At 39.2% G+C, this 20,170-nt stretch overlaps 1 protein-coding gene across 1 annotated transcript in view; it reads right to left on the bottom strand.

The window, feature by feature from the left end:
• The window catches only part of Tomm70 (translocase of outer mitochondrial membrane 70), a 33,665-nt gene extending 14,031 nt beyond the window's left edge, over positions 1-19,634 (bottom strand). Inside the window, exons 1-5 of the mRNA XM_051191700.1 lie at positions 19,128-19,634; positions 5,033-5,206; positions 3,352-3,478; positions 1,479-1,588; positions 197-345 (exon numbers count right to left, since the gene is read on the bottom strand). Coding sequence (XP_051047657.1) covers positions 197-345; positions 1,479-1,588; positions 3,352-3,478; positions 5,033-5,206; positions 19,128-19,469 — 902 coding nt within the window. The 5' untranslated portion in view covers positions 19,470-19,634. The remainder of the gene's footprint in view (positions 1-196; positions 346-1,478; positions 1,589-3,351; positions 3,479-5,032; positions 5,207-19,127) is intronic.
• Positions 19,635-20,170: the final 536 nt, after the last annotated feature.

The raw sequence follows: 20,170 nt of genomic DNA, 5'->3' as shown, positions 1-20,170 counted from the left end.
AGTACGCTGACAGTAAAATCTAAGTACCAGAGAAAATAACAGATAACTGTTAGAAAGGGAGGCATTTCTATAATATATGACTTAAAATTATATTTAACCATATCTGTATATAGCTTTCCTTTAAATGTGACTGTGAACCTGTTTGTGCTCCATACCCCAAAGCCCATCGAGCAGACACTGAGCTCAGCATACTTACTTTTCTTTTACTTCTAAAGCTTCTCCTTCCTTGTCTTTATCTTCATCAGACTTCTCTCCTTTAAGCATTGGTTGAGAAATGATGTCATCCGTGAAAGAGCTGAAGTAAGACTTAATAAACTGTGGTGATGGCATCAGAGGTTCACGGTTCTAAAAATTCAACCATGTGTAAGCTTCTTTTTAAAATGAGAAAACACTAATCAAAGAAGCAAGTACACTGCAGAATGACTTATAAACAGTGGATTTTCATTTCCAAATTAATCCACAATATTAAGCTCTAAGCCATAGGATAAGAATAGGAATCTAACATGTTTCACAGGTGATTTTAAATAAAGAATCCCATTAGAAACTGCTGAAAGGCAAAGAAGTCGTGGGCTCTAGTACAGCAGTTTATAGCACTTGGATTAACAGCACATATTTATACAGGAAAGCCTCTGTTAAAGAAACTTGGTATTTGTTGTTCTTAGAAAGAGTCTCACTCTGTACAAGACTAACTCATCTTCAACTTGGAATCCCCTTGCTGTGGCTCTCAAGTACTGGGAACTATAGGCATGTGTCACCTAAGCCTAGCTATAGATTAGTTACAAAGATCACTTTAGGAGAAAATGCAGTCGTCAGTAAAGAAAATGTGAACAACTGACCTGAATTCCTGAAATTAGCAGTATGCCTTCTCCTCTAATACTTAACTGTACTTGGTCTTTTATACTTAATATCTGTTACAATAAAGCAACAGCTTGTACGGGAAGAGAATATAACCCCCCACAAAAGATAACGGTCTCCCTTTGTAGCTTAGGCTGGCCTCAATTAAGAGCTACCAGCCTGGATCTGGGACCATGTGCTTGTACCCATTGCTCTAGCACAGAGCTTTGTTTAACTGTTAAATAACTATGTCACTAACTAATGTCCATTGATATGGTTTACCTTTAAAAATTATTGATGCAGAGTAGGAGTTGGCAAATATTTTTCTACAAAAGATCAGGTGATAGACAGACAGGCACTGTAGACTACATACATTCTGCATACTTTTGACAACCACTGAAATGTGTTGTAGTAGCACAAAAGTATATATGCAAGTGGCTAGCATAAAGGAAGCAAATTGGATTTGGTTTTTGGGCTACTGCATGGCAATCCCTAACACATAAAATGAATTATAGTCTCCAAGTACAGTTTGGGGCTTACTGAGTAAAGGAAAAAGAAATGCAACCCAGTTCTAGTAGCAGTTGTTACCAGGAACACTGTCCAGTCTCAAGAAGTATCCAACTATTCCAACTATAGTAACTTACCTTATATTTTTCTTTGGCGTTCTCTTTCCCGAGAAGTTTAAGAACTTTATCAGCTAACAGCATGCTCTGCTCATTTTGGAAGCCTTCTAATATACACACAGCAGTGACATCTAGAAATGATGTAAAAATGGAATTATGGAATTACTCTGAAGATGACCAGCAGCATTATATAGGTACAACTAAACTACAAAAAGCCAAACTCATATCAAAGCAAGGTGGGATTGTTCAATTTTTGAGAAGTGTCAATATTTTATTCCTCTGAGGTTTTTTTTTTTCTCACCTGTGAAATGAATGGACTTACCCTGTTTAATTTCTGATGGCTCTCAATGCTTTAACATTCTGTTGATAGCAAAGAAAACAAGGAATCCAGAATCTTCTCTTTTAACTAGTAACACAAGGCAAGTGAACACTGTAGATGCTTTCCCATCCTGCTATGCTGCCAAGGCTGTTATCAAACTTCTCTACACAATTAATCCTCCTTCCTAGACTCCTAAGTAGCTTTTTAAATAAGTAATAGTTTAATAATAAGTTTTGAAACTACTTATTTAAAAAGCCTTCTAGTTACTCTGTCTCCAAAGCTACTTTGCCGCAGAACTCAAAATCTGCCTGAAAACAACACTTTCAACTGGTCATGTCATAGCTCAAATAAAGTGGTCTGAAATGTGAAATAGAAGCTGTTGATCCCTTTTACTCAAAGTATTCAGTAGCCATTACTCTTCTTCCTAATTCCCACTTTTCACAAGTCCACACCCTAACTCTTCCAAACAAGTCAACACAGCATTACGTTTCCCTGCTAACTTTAGCATTCTTCATTTCTCACTCCTTTTCTTTGATCTAATCTCCAATCAACTGCTTTCTCTACCAATTATTATCTGCTAAAACTTCAAGGTCTAGTTCAAAGCTTAGGATTCCCATTAAAAAGAAATTCTTTCAACTATCCATGACTTTTAAATTTTCTAACATGTTCTAAAATAGGCTCATGCTTTTAAAGGACTCATTCCTTAAAAAAATCAAAACAGAACAAAAAACAATTTAGGCTCAGCTCAGTAGCAGAAAAGTAGGCTTAGCGTCTGTAAGATTTCTGAGTTTTTATTACCCAGTACCAACCCCCAAAAGATATTAAAAGAGTAATTGTGGCTAAATTTTATTATTGATGTTTTTAAAGGAGCTATGAACATGTACTGAAAGTACTTCTAGACTGTAGAAAATCACTTTGGTTTAGCGTCACATCACTTAGAAAAATGAACTTTAAAAGCCTGTGACCTGTACTTTAATTGCAGTTTTGGAAGAAGACATGGCCTATTAGAGGGAAAAGAACATTTGTAACATTTTCCGAGAATGACACACACACTCTGCAATTGTGTAGAAAATAATGTTTGGAAATGAAGGGCAAAAAGCATTCTCCTTAATGATTCATCTCCAAGTTATTTCACATTTATACCAGAAAGTAGCTCAAAACATGTTAAAACTAACCTGCTAAAACTACTTTTCTAATTTCCTTAGTCAAAGAGTTATTCAATGAATCTTAATAGTCCTTAATAATTCTTCAGTTGAGGTTGGGTGTGGTGGGGCACGGCCTTAGGCCTAGCACCTGGGAGGCAGAGGCAGGTGGGTCTGTTTTGATGGCAGCTGTTCTACATTGTGAGTTCAAGGATAGCCAGGATTATGTAAAGCCTGTCTCAAAATAACCAATTAAAAAAAAAAAAAGGAAGAAAAAAGAAAAATTCCACAGTTGAGAACAGACTCTCAATTGGGAAACAGTTTAACACAGAAAGACAATTAGCTGACTTCTCACAGGCAATTTCACAGACATTACTAACCACTACAAAAAGTGTCCAGTTATTTTCCTGTGAAAACACAGAAACACCCTCACCTTCTAAACATTCCTTCTTATTGTCCAGCTTCTCATGGGCTTTTGCACGTCTAAAGAGAGCTTTCACATATTTGGGATTCAGTTCAACAGCCTTTGTACAATCTTGTGCCACCTCTTTCCACTTTTGCTGTAATTGGAAGCATGGAAAGGAAAAAGAAAGGTTACATTGAAAACATTACTGCTCAACAAAAGTGAGTTTTCCAAACCCAACAGGCCAAGTGTTAAGTTTCTCAAAAATGTATTCAGGAACACACAGACACACTAAAGACACTACACTGGATTTCCACAAATAGGCAATGATGATATTTAGGCTTTCTACCTCACACCCACCCGTGGCCATGTTTGCACAGCATTTTCACTCCTGGAAAATGAGAAAAACAGTCCCCTTTCTCACTGAGGATGGAAATCCACACATTCCCCATGCTAAGATCTTTACTCTTTCAGTTATTCCTTCTCTTCTGAACCATCCCATGACATGGACACATGTCCAGATTGTGTTATTTTTTTTACAGTTATTACCCATTTATCAGTGATCAGTCCACCATGCCACTTTGACTTGCTATCTATTACATTATTGGCTATTCCCTCTCAATTTATTTGGCTGAATTCCTTCCTTGGACTTAACTGATACATGTTGCAGTCTTAAATACTCACCTCTTCTTTCTGCTTGTGTGATTGATTGCCTGGCAATTTAACATCTAAAATCAGGCGATTCACAAAGTAGCTAGGCTAGCTACCCTGCTAAATTACAGATGTGTGTTAAACTATCTACTTAGCTGTCTCACTTCTTTTCCACCCTGGTGGCATTAAATTTTTATTTGTCTTCACTTTTCATATCCAATACAACAGCACATTTTGCTGGTCTTCAGCTTTCCTTTACTCCAACAACATGCCGTCACCCTTCCTGATTCCAACATATTCTTCACAAAAAAGTGAGAAATTTTTTGATGTTATTCCTCCCTGCTAAAATTAAAATCCTTTAACTACTTCCACTGTACTCATAGTCAACTGCAAATTTACTTTGTTTCATTTATTCATCATTTTCTTCAGCCAAGGTCTTGGTATATAACCCATCCTGGCTCTCCCTCTTAAGTGCTGAGAACACAGGAATACAGCATCACACTTGGCTCAAATTTAAGCTTACCACCCACAGGCTTTTCCTGACTTTGTCCCTGCTTACTTCCACTTTTATTTATTGTACTTTTATACTGTTTTAAACACCAAATGCTCATCTCAGAGCAATTATATGTCTTGGTTCCTCTATTAACACCCTCTTATTCACTATTTTAATGTGTCAATCCTCCATAAAAGCATACATTAACACTACATAGTCATTAATAAGAATGAGATTTGACTATGCTGATATAAAAACTGTATAAGACATGACAGTAAAAAAAAAAAAAAACACGGCACCAACAGTATGTGAAAAAGGATCTTATCTTTTTCTTCTGCATATGGTAAAGAGACAAAAAAAAAAAAAAAGAACAACAACAAATAGTCTCAAAAACTGCTGAGAGCAGAATCGCTATCAAACTTTAACTGTCTACACTATCTGATTTTGTTAAAAATTAAAATTCATAATTTTTGGTGTACAATTTTGGCTAGCAAAACTAAAATGAAAAATCCTTCTAACTTCAACTTCAGAGGAAAACAACACAGGAAGCAACACCGGAGTACATACCAACTGTTCAAAGGCAGCAGCTCTGTTCTGATAAAATGTAGAAAGGTCTACATTCTTCTCAGTAGGGCACAAACTAATAGCCTCAGTATAGCACTGAATAGCTTGCTCATATTTTCCTGCTTTGAAATATTTGTTGCCTTTGTTTTTGGCTGCTTGGGCTCTATCCAGGGAATTCTGCAATGAGAGAAAACAATTATTAAGAACTGACATTCATGAATAAATTCAGACACAATGATTAAACAAGCTGATGAAAGAAGACAGGAAGATAGGATGGCTGTTTACAGTTTAAAACAAGTTAAAGTATCAGTTCTCTATCAATTTCTGCCAACAGAAGCCACAACTTTAATGTTTGCCAACCAAATGGCTAAGACATGTTTCTGAAATCCCTTGTTTTGGAAAAAAAATCTAATCCCAATGTATGAAAGCACAAACCTGTAATCCCAGCACTAGAAAGTCTAAGGCAAGAGTTCAACACCTTGAACTCTTTAGTTAAAGGGCTAAATAGCAAGACCCTATTCAAAAGCAGATAGCAACAACTAAATAAAAGAGGCCAACAGATTCTCAACTTCATGTTTTAGGCAGCAGCAAGAAGGATCCTTACACCAAGGCAGAAGGGGTAGACAAAGGTAGGCTCACACCAACAGGAGAGTCCCTGGCCTCCCTCAAAAATTATTATGTCTACTATCAGTTAAGACACTGTCAAGGCAACTCTCTGGCAGGCAAAGGGTAGTTATGAACAAGATGACAGGTTCATGTCAAGCTGATCCCTTATAACTCCCAGAGGAAACATATGTACTACTTCTTACTAGCTATTATACACAGAGATATAACCTAGATAGTTTAAGCTGGACAGTGCTAACAAGAAGTATATGCATTTATAAAACATGGGATAACACAAATCAAAAGATGAATGAAAATCTTACATTTGTCAACAGATTTATTCATCTTCTAAATCTTTCCAATCCAATACAAGTCAAATTGCAATCATGAAACATATTTCAAGAATAAGTAGGTTACAAGAATGCCCCACCTGCAGCCAAAGCTTCATGTGTCCTAGCCTAGCTATGTATACAACCAAGCACAAGTGTATGTAAACTTACTCAAAACTTTATGCATTTTTGGGGGTAGGGGTTTCATCCATGGGGACTATTGAAACATGCTGGAATCAACCAAAAAAGACAAATAAACCATGCATGGTGGTGTATGCTTTTAATCCCAGCACTTGGGAGGCAGAGACAAATGAATCTCTGAGTTCAAGGCCAACCTGGTCTACAAAGATAGCCGGAAAACCTGTTTGAAAAAAAAAAAAAAAAAGGGAAGAAGAGAAAAGGACAAATGAGAACCCCTGTGTGGTATTAGGAAGACAACCATCAGGATGCTAGTTGGACAGCTTCATTTAGGATAACCTCATCAATTCGGGGAAAGAACAAAACAAAAACACAAGTCATACAAACTGCAATAGGACTGTATCATCCAGAAAAGAAGATGGTTCTTTGTCCAAGAAAGCACACAAAGAGGCACCAAACTCAGACAACTTCTATCTGATAAAGAGACTGGGTAGCAAGAAAAGGTAGCGGGGAGAAGCTGCTGGAGCTCGAACTCAGGGCCTCTTACATGCAAAGTACAAGCTCTACCACCTAAGTATAAAATGCCTACAATCCACAACTAGACATCTTGAAAATGACAAAAGAATTAATATAATTAACTTAGTAGAGAGGCTATATTACAAGCACAGCCAAGGGACAAATTAAGTACAAGGTGGGATCAAGGAAACTTTCAGAATGCAATGAAAATAGAGGACCGGGGTGAGGCAATTGAAGAAAATAAGTAAATAAGTTACAACATTTATCTAGCAAGGTTCCAGAAGGAAAGACATAGTTAAAGAGGACATTTAAAAAAATTAGAAAACACTACACACTTTTTAAACACATTATGCTCAAGTTTATAGCAAAAACCCCAGAGATGTTAAAGTAGAAAAGAAAGTCAAACTAAAAAAGAAAAAGAACAAACTTGGGTACAAACTGCCAATGGGTCCTGACAAATAATTAACCATCACTAAGCTCTGAAGCAAGAATCTCAACTTAAAATTCTGTAATCTGACAAACGAATGATTGAAGTTAAACACAACATAGACATATACAACAGTTTTAGTACTAAAATGAACGTAGAGCAGATGAATGACCAATGTTATTGAGAGAAGAATGACACAAGAACAAAAAGTAAATATGGCAATAACCATTAATTGCACTTATCAGTAATAAATGTGGATAGGTGAGTCTTTGATTATAAGATTTTCAAGTTGTTTAAAAGTAAAATTAAATGCTGCCTAACATATGACTTAAAGCAAACGACACAGAAACATTAAGAAAGGAAAAATAAATATTATAAAAGGCACAAAAGGGCAACACCCAAGGACCACTCTTTACCGCTGAGCCATCCCCCAGTTCCTTGCTCCAACTTCTTCCAAAGACCACTCTTAAAAGCTACAGATGGACCACGACATAGTTCTATTGATAAGAGTCAATCTGCTCAAAAGTACAAGATCTTTTTCTCAATAAAATTTTAAAATAAACAAGTTCTGACTGTTACTGTGCTATTTTACTTAGCACAGTAAATTTCCATTGTTTCTGAGACCTGGAAGGCTATCTACCACCCTAAAACATTTATGTAGAAAATAATGTGGCATACCTATCAACATATTTATTTCAGTTACTCCGTGTTTTAACTAAATACAAGAGACACTGACTGGCCAAAGTACAGACCTTGTTTCAATGGCACAAACAAGGCAATGAACTCTTTCTACTAAAGCTAAGTCTACATAAAATCACAAGAACTTGAGAAGCAGCTGGAGCTAGGACAGACAAATGAAAGAGGATGGAGAGGAATCTGGAGAAAGGAATACAAGGTTAAAGAAAGAGGACAGCATTTTTCAGTTAGCAAAGTCTAAATGTGCAAAGACCAACACACTGAATCTCAACTAGCTACTTTTTAATTCTTATTTATTTTTATGCATATGGTGTGTTGCATGCATGAATGTCCGTGTACCACAGGAGGCCAAAAAAAGCATCAGATCTTCTAGAATTACAATAATATGTGGTTATAAGTCACTATATGGGTGCTGGGAATCGAGCTCAGGTCCTCTTACAAGAGCCTAAGCCATCTTTACTCCTGAGCCATCTCTCCATCCCCTCAACTAAGTTTTATAACAATTTCCTTTTAAAATTATCCTGATTTCATAAGTCTACTTAACTTCCTTATTTCAGTACTGATAATAAATGGTAGTCTGAAGGCAGAGTTGAAAAAGAATCCAATTACATAGATGAACAATGTACTGGCAAACTCTCTTCTGTTCCGTTATGACTCCTCTACTTTTCTGTGGAGAACCATTTCACTACAATGTATCGCAATGCTCACCACCATGCCCCACCTTCTGATTCCCTGGACTCCCATTATTTTCTGGCCCATAACTTCTGATAGAAATGCAGAGAAAAAAAAATGGCAACACAACAAAGATAGTAATGAGAAATGACTTTTTTTGCACACGATGGACTTTATCACAAAAAGCTGATTACCAACAAACACTAGCCTTCTGCTATACCCAAAGCTAAGCTTCTCAGGCAAAAATAAATGTATTGAGGGGAAAGAAGACCATAACAGACTTAAAAAAAAAAAAAAAAAAAAAAAAGGGTTTTAGTTCCACCCCACAGAAATCTTTTTATACTGCTTTTCAAAGGTCTACCCTCTCAAGTTATAATATCTTTAGAATTAAAAGCAAAAGTTGGGGGAGGGGGAAGAAACACGTCAAAGTGTTTTTACACAAATGACTGAAGACAATAAGATACCAAACATAATGGGAACATCATGAAAAGCTAGATCAATCTTTTCATGCTGTCTACTGGTCTTCTCAAAAGCTTCCAAAGTTATTAAAAGAAATCATAACGTCATTTAACATTACTGAAAGCAACCTGATTTTGGTAGCCTTTTTTAGAGTGCTATAAATTTTATAATTAAATTTTATGAAAAGTTATTTCTCCAAGTCTTTTGTCACAATTAGTTTTATTACACACTGGCCGCATATATATAAGTTTGGGGTTTCAAAGAACATTAATCTCAGTGACTCAGTCCATGACGACATAAGAGGTGTACATAGTCCCATTTTATTCATAAAGCTTCAACAGAATTAAAAATATACCCAAGGCAGAATTCAAGCTCCATGAATCTGACTTAACTATGTTACTTCTATATTCTATGGCATAGCTGGCTTATATTTATGGAGGATGCTTTAGGAAAATTAAAAATCTTCATCAATAGAACACCATTCACCATACCTGCCCCACTTGAGGGCACACACAAGCAAAAACAAACAAAATACCAAAACCAAAAACGAAACAAACAACAAAACCCACAACAAACAAACAAACAAACAAAAAAAACCCCCAACCAACCAAAACCCAATGTTTATACTCTGGCAATGAACAAAGGAAACACTCAAGTACGATGGCACTACAGACTTACTCCACAAAAACACCATTTCCAGCACAAACAGATCATTCCCTTTTTTGCCAGGAAAGTATAATTTAGTCCATGTTGTTTGTGTCTGGCAGTCAGAGGTTGATGTTGGGATGTCTTTCTCAACTGTTTTTCTGCCTTATTTTCTGAGACTGTGTGTGTCTCTCACTGAACCTGATGGCACTTTTGTCTAAACTGGCTGGCCAGTGAGCCTCTAGGATGCACAGCCTGCCATTTAAGCGGGTACTAGGGATATGAACTCAGGACCTCATACTTGATTAGTGAGCACATTTACTTTGTAAGCCATATCCCCACACTCTAAATTCATCACTATATATTTGTCGTATTGTGATTAGGACTCAATGGATCTGTTTTTATTATTCTAAAACTAGTAAGTAAATAAAATATTTCCCTAATACCTGCCTTGTATTAGGTATTACAGAAATGTCAAGACATCAGCATGAGTATGCATATAAAGTATGATGTATACTTTATACAAAAAATATAACACACACACACACACCCATAGATTTGGGCACCTCTGGCACCAATCCTTTGCAGACAGAGAGACACAGCTATAAAACAGTCAACAGGGTAGTCTTAATCCCAAAGGAACACACTACAAGCTAGTATAGAAAACAAGTAAATGACCACTTTTTAAATGAATTACTGTCAATCAAATACTGAAATATCACTCTATATAAGCAATGCATTAGACCAGTAGTAAATCACACATCTGACAAGAAAATTATTAGTTCAAATACCAACTACATATGCACATAAATCCAAACATATGGGGTAAAACAATCAAAAGGAAGTGTCTCAGGCTATACATTTAGGAAACAATGAAAAGCATTAAACATATCTTTTTCTCTCTTCAACAAATATTGTTACTCTGTGCCACAACTTGTCAAATAAGAGGCAAAAGCTGCCCACCATGTGTTAAACAGGGAACACTCTGAAAAACGAGTTACAATAAAGGTATTAAGATTCAGTGTCAGTAAATTGTTAGTGAAAGTTGATTATAATCTTTTCTGCAACCAAAATGACCAATGAACAGTCAAAACAGTATCTTGGAGAGGAAAAACATCAACCCAAAAGACTTAATAGACAGTCTTTAATCCCAACACTTGGAGACAGAGGCAGCAGATTTTGAGGCCAGCCTGGTCTATATAGTGAGTTTCAGAACAGCCAGGAATACACAGAGAAACTTTGACTACACAAACAAACACAAAATGAGTTAATAGACATAAAATGTACAAGACATCAGAAAAGGAATGGTATCTAAAAACAAGTCTCTTGACAACATGATTTATGTTACAGAGTGTGTACAAAGTTATATACAATTGGCAATAACAAACTACTATAAATTTTTAACAAACATGTAAATTTATGTTTTATTTTGGTGTTGGGCAGTGATGGTGCTCAACTTTAATTCCAACACCTGGAAGGTAGAGACAGATGGATCTCTTAAGTTTGAGGCCAGCCTGGTCTACAGGGTGGGTTCCAGGAACACAGAGAAATCCTGTCTCCAAAAACCAAAATAAGTACATATTTTATGCATGAGATTTTTGTGTGTTTTTTTAATTACCTTGTTTTTATTGAGCTATACATTTCTCCCACTCACCTCCTACCTTCCACTATTTCCCATGCTCCCCACACTCCCAGTTTACTCAGATCTTGCTTTTCCCCCATTCCTAGTGGATCCATGGGTCTGTCTCACTCTTGGGGTCCTCTGGAGTTGTGGACTGTAGCCTGGTTATCCTTTGCTTTATGTCTAATAGCCACTTATGGGTGAGTACATATTATATTTGTTTTTCTGGGTCTGGGGTTTTGATTGCATGCATTTTATGACCACTTTAATTGAAATATCCTAAGTGAAAATGCATTTAGTGAACCTAAGTTAGTAAATCACACAGTTTAGCGTCACAGTAAAATATACAGTGCTGGTAGTTTATCCACACAATTCTGCTGCCCCTAATTGCAAAAGACTGTCCTATAAAGCACATCACCTAGCCTGGAACAAGAAGAAAATCCAAAATAGTTTCTCCTGAATGTTTGTTGCTTTCATTCCATCATAAAGTTGATAGATAAATCTAAGTTCCTAATTAATGTATATATTTATGCCAATAACCTTACAAATACAGTAATTATAGTTGGAGATTAGTTTCCATCACCTGCCATGTGCCAGGCACTACATTAAGTTCTGAGAATGGAAATAAAATAGAGCCAATCCCCAGTGCTCAGATCAAGATTACAGGAGTAAAGGCAGGAATAAGAAACTTTAGTACCATGTGATGCGTGCTATAGCCCAGGGAATTATGGAATCATAGAAACAAGGATTTCAGAAAATTCACTATTGGGTCTTTTACAAGAAGAATGTGAGAAACAGGCACTGGCTAATGTTCATAGAACATTCAAAGACCAGAATCAACAGAAAATGGCAGCTGAGTGGGGTGACACATTCCTATAATCCCAGGACTCAGACAGAATAGAGTTATAAGGTTAAAGAGGAATTAACTACGTGGAGGAATATCATTCAAGATAAACAGAACTTTATCTGCACTGGGAAGCTTTATCTTTTTAAGCATGGGACTCATGGGATTTAATCGAATAGTGACAATGAAGCAGTTAGTTGTCCTTTAATACCCAGGATTAGTTCTAGAACCTCCTTACCACACAACACACCAAAATCTATGGATGCTCAAATCCCCTATGCATTATTTGCATATTACCTCTAGTGTAACGGTTTAGTTTCAGTGACAGAGTCATGCTCTTCTGCCTAGGTTTCAAACTTGTGGGCTTAAGTAATCTTCCCAAACAGTTCTGACTACAGCTCTTTCTGTGTACTGCTTCCTATGCTGTGGAGGATGACCCTGGACCTCTGATCCTCCTTCCTATACCTCTTGAGTGCTAGGTTTACAAGCATGTATTCACATCTGGTTTTATGCAGTATCAAGGATCAAAGCTTTCTGGAAACTAAGCTAGCCAAGCACTCTACCAGCTAAGCTACAATGTCCAGTCTCCTCCCGTGTCCTTTCAACCATTGCTTGATTAGTCATACCTAGTACAATGTAAGTGCTCCCTAGAGCATTATTGGGTTATCTAGGCAATAGTAAGAAAAATAATCTGTACATGTTCAATAGTTGTGCAAGTTCCCCCCCCCAAATATTTTTGTTCATTTGTGGAATCCATGGATAAAGTTGACTGTAATTTAAAAAAAATAATAATGAAAAGATAGTAACCAGCCGTGTCAGGGTGGCCGGGTGGTCTAAGGTGCCAGACTCAATCTCAGCTTCCTCGAAAAGATAGTAACCATTCAGTTGAGAAATGGCAGCAGTGGGATAGCTGTCAGCTATTTAAGACATGATGCAAAATATTCTAATTTTATTTTCTGATTAGACATGAAGAACACAAAAGTGGTAAAAAGATAGTTAAGACACCTAAGGTTCTGCTTGGTACATTTTATGAGGCACACTAATTAAGAAGAGGTACGATTAGAAAAAAGAGGAGACTGAAATACTTGAGACAAATGAAGATTCCTTTTAAATTAGACCTTTCGAGATGTATGGAACTGGTAGAATAACTAATTGTTACAACAGAACCATGAAGTCCATTAAAAGGAAAACAGGAGAGAGAACTGGGATCGATATGTAAAATAAGAAAAAATAATAAATATATAACTATAAAAAAGGAAAACAGCAGAAGAGATTGGAAAAATTCTAATGATAGGTGATATTTAAAAAACAAAAATAAAATCAGGAAAATGGGCCTCATCAACAGAAAAAATTATTAAAAAGGCAGTATAAAATATTAATGGCAAGACAAGTATTAAATATGTCACCAGTAACCCACGATAATTTCTTTAACAAATGAATAGAGCTAAGTCTGAGAGTGTATGCCTTTAATTCCAGAATTTGGGAAGCAGAATCAGGCAGTTCTCTGAGTCTGAGGCCAGCCAGGGTTAGACAGTGAGACAATACCTTAAAAAGAAGAGGAGGTGGTGGTGGTGGTGGTGGGGGGGGGAATAGCTCAGTGAAAAACATATACTGACTTCTCTTGCAATGGATGGACCTGAGTTCTGTTCCAGCACCCATGCTGGTGGCTCACAAATGCCTCTAACCCAAGCCCCAGGGAAATAAATCCGATACCTCTGGCCTCTCAGGTACCTTTACTCAGGTGCACATAACCATACTTGCACACATACAAACACATAAGTAAAAGTAAAAAAGACTAAAGAATAAAGTAGAAACATCATTTAGGAAAAGAGAATAATTTCACTTCAAGGAAGATGATCACAGCAAGCAATCATAACCCTTTCACTAACATGTTAAATACTATTCTGGCATAGATCTGTGGTTCCGAACCACTTCATATGGTATATCTTTATGACTAAAAATCTTGAACATCACAGTGGCTACTTTCTCTTATTACTGGATTTAAAGCATAACCAAATAAAAAGTTATTATGAAATTAATAAAGTTATGAAATCAACACTGTGATGGGAGATGTCATTCTGTAAATATGTTTCTATTATTGGTTAATGAATAAAGCACTGTTGGCCAATAGAAAAGCAAGATAGGTGGGACTGGGAAACAAGGAGAATTTGAGGAAGTAGTAAGGAGGAGTCAGCATGGAGGAGAGACTGGAGAGGGCAGAACGCCAGCCCCTGTCTCTCTGGTAAGATGAGACCACGTGGAAGTACTTAGATTAACAGAAATGGGTTAATATTTAAGACAGAGCTAGCCTATGAGAAACTAGTAACAGGCCAACAGAATTATATCAAATACAGTGTCTCTGTGTGTTATCTGGGCTGGCATGGTGGAAGGAAAAGACCGACAGGCGGGAAAAACTACTCATAACATAATGGCTCCCAAATATTGTTTATAAGTGTTTGTTTTCATTTAAGTGGGCTTGGTTATAAATGGTTAATAATCACAACCAATCTCTTTAAAGGTAAAAAGGGGATTATGGTATAGTTATGAATACTTTGTTTTGAAATGGATTTTCATTTACTGATACAATTTAAGGTCAATTTTGTGAGATGCACATTTCTCCTCTTGTTTAGATATTGTGTTTATATACCTCATTTAGAAATGTATAATTTAGTACAGATTTTAGACAGTTACCTATGATAGTCAAAACTTAGGTTAGTTAGGTTTTCTAGATATGTAGAGATATATTTGAGATGAATAGGCATTCTTCAAACCTGTCTAAGACCTACAGAATATTGTATTTAAAATGGTTTAGGGTTTTTCTTAACAGTGAGGCACAGAAAGGAAGATGGATCTTGAAGAAATAAATGCGTTATGGAGTTTGCTTCCAATATGGCAAGACCAGCCATTTGGACAAGATACTACTCTTGTCTGGACTGTTTGACTTTATGCTGTATAAACTGGACATGCAGGACCCACAGGAAAGTGACTGCTGAAACAAGATGGATAGATAGTGCTACAGGGTTCCTGCTTCATGAAAGAGTCTGAAATGACTGACAAACTGCCAATACAGGTAGAAAGTTTCCTGCTTTGCTGAGGAGTCTTCCAGACACACTATGGCCTATGGGCTGAAGATGGAACATTACAGAAGAACTTCAGGTGACTGACCAGGCGAGTTGTCTCTGTCAATTCTAGAATGTATATATTATCTTTCTGTGGTCTTTGAAGGAGTTGAAGACAGTTAGGTTATAGTGTTCCTTAGTTAAGATTAAAGATATATATATATATATATATATATATATATATATATATATATACATATATATATATATATATATATAATGTTAAAGTTAAAACCCCTTCTTTTTTATTTTAGACAGAAAAGAGGAGATGATGGGAGATGTCATTCTGTAACTATGTTTCTTGTATTGGTTAATGAATAAAGCACTGTTGGCCAATAGGAAAGCAAGATAGGTGGGACTAGAAGACAAGGAGGAGAGAGAAGGTAGTAGGGGAGATGAAAGATGGAAGACGGAGAGAGCAGAAAGCCAGCCCCTCTCTCCGGTAAGATGAGACCACGTGGAAGTACTTATATTAATAGAAATGGATTAAACTTAAGACAGAGCTAGGTGATAAGAAACTAGTAACTAGCCAACAACATATCAAATACAGAGTCTCTGTGTGTTATTTGAGGCTGGCATGGCTGTGGGCCCAGGCCAGCAGGGAAAATATACTTGTAACAAAACTGTTCTTAAACTAATGCACATTCATTAGTGTAACTTGGATACTGTCCTTAGTGTGTATTTGTTAGTCCTCTGATGTAGCTCAAATCTAGAGTGAAGTGTCATGGATAAAACAAGAAATCTTCCAATTTTGAAAATCTGTAATTCAAGTTTGAAAAAGCTACTGGAGCAAGATGGAACATTGGTAAATTTTACAACTGCTTAAATGGAATATGGTTTCATACTTTAGCTCAATCTTAGAAACTATCAGCCCTCAAATGTTTTCTTTAAAGATAGGTTGAAAGTCTGATTACTTAAAACCAACATGAATAGCTTTGCATTTTTCTTCCAAGTTTTTGCTACCTTATAAAAGTGATGACTGGATATGGATGGTCTACTCACACACATAAACATCTAACCCAATAGACAAAAACATTAATATCTTTAGTTCATTTTACATTTGGGCAAACATAAGCCCCAAGATAAAACTAAACAGGCTTTCCATTCATGCCAATACTGAACCCTGAACGGATATTTGTTGATTCCTTACTTTTCTTTAAAATGTCGCTATTACTCAACATTAGAAACCTTCTAGTTTTCCTTCAGATGAAACAAAGCTCATCTATTCAAATACAGAGCAATTCCTCCAACCATAGGAAATACGTAAGTTACACGAGCAGCCAGTTATACTCTGACACTAATAATGGCGCTAAGGAAAATCAGTTTTGAAAGACAAAAACAGTCTTACTGTTTACCAACAGCTAAGAGCATACATTCCCATTAGAAAATATGAAGGTTTTTAATGTTGCCTTGCTGAACAATAATCCAGTAATTCCAAGCAAGATTTCAGGAACACATTCCTAAATTCTACATGGTAATAATCATCTTAAAGCAGTTCAAGTTAGACAGAGAATTCAACAGAAGACAAGTCAATCATAATTATGCTTGATTAAAAACTAAAAAACACTTATAAAATACAAAAATCATTAGTACTACTGTAGAAAATGCTGCAAAACCGAAAAGATAATTTACTAATTCTTTTAAAACCAATAGTAAAAGCATGCCTGGAACAAAGGATGCGCCACGTGCACACTCACTTATGTGCACTCAAGTGCAGGTGCCCTTGAAGGCTGGAGGTACTGAATCCCCTTGGAGCTGGGATTACAGGCATGAGGTGTTAGGCATGGGTGCTGGGAGTCAAACTCCTGTACTCTGCAAGAGCAGTCAGTATGCACTCTTAGCTGTTAAGTCACTTCTCCACGCCAGCCCCCTTATTTTTAACTTTGTCACATTTATGATTACTACAGAACCAAGAACTTTTATGTAACTTCCATTTATCTACTATTCCAGATTAAACAGAAAATTTAAATATGAGATTTTCACATGTACAAAATTTCATATATACAGATGGATAACCAAGTCAAACATGACAAAAGATAGCCAAGTCGAAGAATGTCCTTGACAACCACTTTTGCTGATACTCACAATCAAGCCAGAAACAAGCACCTAGAATTATTTTTGCTAAAAATACATTAAAAACTTAACTTTGGCCCAAAAGGTGACTGAAAATATAATAAAAGCCTAAAACATCTCTGCATTCATTTTATCTGTCACATTCAGTTCAACTAAACGCAGAGGTTTCATTGTCCTTAACCTTTTCCCTCTAGTCACCTTGGATTCCAGTAAGAATAAAACTTCAGAGGGCAGAGCACCCTTCAGATGAGGGTAATTATCCTGGATGCCGAATCCACGCCCTGGAATACAAGTAATCACCTTGTCGGAACGAGATTAAACCTTTCAGGAACCCTTCACCCAGCCCTCACACCCCCCTCCCCCAACCAGGGCCAGACTGGAGACAAAGGCCAACCACATCACTTCTTAACCAGGGCTGCTCAAATATGCTCACTACCTGCCTGGTTCTTCCTCTACTTAAACCTCAAGTTCTTGTGTGCAGCCCAAAGACACACTTAGGGGTTTCTGGAACCTTCTATTTGTCCCTCTTTCCAGTGTGGCCACATGAAATAAATCTCTGCTTTTTAACATTACTTATCTCTGAAACTGGCTTCTTGGGATTGGGTAGCTCAGCATGGTTTGCTGGTGCTGCCAGTGGTCAGGCTTTCATCCTAAATGTTAAACTTGGTTTAACATTTTATTGCGGGATGAAATAGAGGGGCTTATTATTTTAATCCTCTTAGCCTACTAGGATGACAGTGAGATAAAGTGGGCTTACCAATAACAATGTTCCACAGGCCAATCTACAATGACATCGCCTCAGTTCTTAAAAATCACAGTTCCCTCCAACATAGGAATTTCTAGTTAGAAATAGGCTATTTAATTTTCCCATAGGAGAGTACAGTGACTCACACATGGTATGTACTACCTCTATAGTCATAAATCAGAACTTCTGAAGCTAGTTAGTAAAAAAATAAATGAATAAATAAAATGTGTCTTCAGTTCTGATGGAATGAAAACGACTGCCATTCATTTTTTTTTTTCCTCATGAACATAAGTGTACACGGGTTGCACGTGTACAAAGAATTTACTTGCCTATATACCCGAAATTATTTACCGGTAAGACTCTCTGAACCCGGTTTACTCTGCTAATACCACCATACAAGTACAGACCCAGGTAAAGTCCCTTACTTGACTCAACCTCAGGCCATGCCAATTCTCCACACAGCTGTCAGAATTGTCACAAAGATTTAATAGAACACCAGATCAGAGAAAGCAATTCATCACGCCGACGCCTGCTCTAACACCAGGGACTATCAGACACACCAGCCTTGGACACATGCATGCAAGTGTCCGGGTGAAACAGAAAATCTTAAGATGCTTTCAGACAAAGTGCGGGCGGGCGGGTGTGGGGAGCCACCGCTACTTTACTCCTCAGAAGCTGACTTATTCCCAATATACAAAGCTACCTAATGAGTTCTCCCAGTTTTGTCCTGTGGCTGCTCACCTCCCCCTTGCAAAGAGGAATGGCTCGTTAGCTATTAAACGGTTCTCAGTAAGTTCTTGCCCTGGGAATCACAAGCACAGCGCACGTCACAGGTCCGATCGTTCATGAAATTTGCCTTTCTTCGCTTACTAGAATGACTGTTTCTGTTCGCGTGTCCCCTACCTACATCTCGAGGGATAAATGCTGTGTCACCGAGAAGAAGAGCAAGAGGCTCCTGTTGGACCCCGGAGGAAACTGGTAGCGGAAAAACCAAAAAAGAATCTCTGCGCTAGCCTGCCGGGAGCTGCTACCCCGTTCCCTACCTACAAAGGCAACCCAGAAACGACTCCAAAGCCCTGTGCGGCCACTCGGCAGGGCAGTTTCCGACCGGTGGCAGGGCCCCTCACCCGCACGACGGGTGAAGGAAGAGCTGCATCCGCTCGTCCCCGGGCCCCCCACCACACCCTCGATGGCCCCGGGCGGCTTCTCACCATTTCCAGGGAGTCCCCAGAGCCGTCGGGGTGGCCGCTGCCCAGGGCCGGGCTGGCCCTGCCCTCGGGGGTCTTCCGTTCGCTGTTGCGCTTCAGGCCGCCGGCGTCGCCCCGGCCCCCCGCCTGCCTGCGCCTCCGCCTCCGGCTCCACAGGTACATGGCCCCGGCACCCAGCAACAGGGGCGCCCCGATGGCCAGAGCCACGTGCCACCGCGCCAGGGGCCCCGCGCCCGAGCCGGGGCCCGCAGTCCCGCCGCCGCCGCCACCGCCCACTCCATTTCCAGAACGGGGCGCAGCCGCCGCCGCCGCCATCGCCGCCTCCACGGGCTTAGAGGCGGCCATGACGACTGTCCTCCGCCGCCGCCGCCGCCGCCGGGCCGGTCGCGGGCGCCACGGTCACCGGGCGGCGTGGGGAGGTAAGCCCGGAGCGCGGAGGGAAGAAACGCGCGAGCGAGCACGCCAGGCAGCAGGAGCGGACGGCAGAAAAGGGCCAGAGGTCACCGGAAGCCCAGGGCATGCCGGGCTAGGCCCGCCGCTGTGCCCGCCCCTACCGAGCGTGTGGGGGAGAATCACTTCCGGGGTCGGGAGGCCGGGTGGGAGCCTTTCCCTTGGGCCGGGCGCCGGCTTGGAGTCCCTCGGGGGTGACAGCTGGCCCCTCCTCCTCCTCCGGGGTGGAAGGGCCGGTGGCCCTGGGCTCGGTGGGGCGAGCTGGGGTGGGGGGCGCCGGGATCAGCGGAGGGGCAGCTCCCAGGGGCGGGGAGAGTGGGCGGGGGTGCAGAACCGGGACGGCCATTGGCCCGCGGGAACGGTGGGGCCGGCCGCCCAGCCCATTGGAAGGTTTTGAGTTTGGGGCTCCGTTGGTGCCCGTTAGAGGCTGAAACCCGTGAGAGGAGAAGCTGAGAACGCTGTGCTCTGGAACGAGCGTCTTCTCTCTGCGGTGTCCAGAGTGTGGTTTGGCATCCAGAGTTTGTAGTTGGTAGCTCCTGGGGCGATGGCAAAGGCTAGATGCGAACTGAGGAAGGTGCGTTGACTAATCACGGTTG

Source organism: Phodopus roborovskii, unplaced genomic scaffold, assembly GCF_943737965.1.
Source record: "Phodopus roborovskii unplaced genomic scaffold, PHOROB, whole genome shotgun sequence".
NCBI lineage: Eukaryota > Metazoa > Chordata > Mammalia > Rodentia > Cricetidae > Phodopus > Phodopus roborovskii.
Note: the sequence above shows the minus strand (reverse complement) of the source record. Positions and strands in the feature narration are given on the sequence as shown.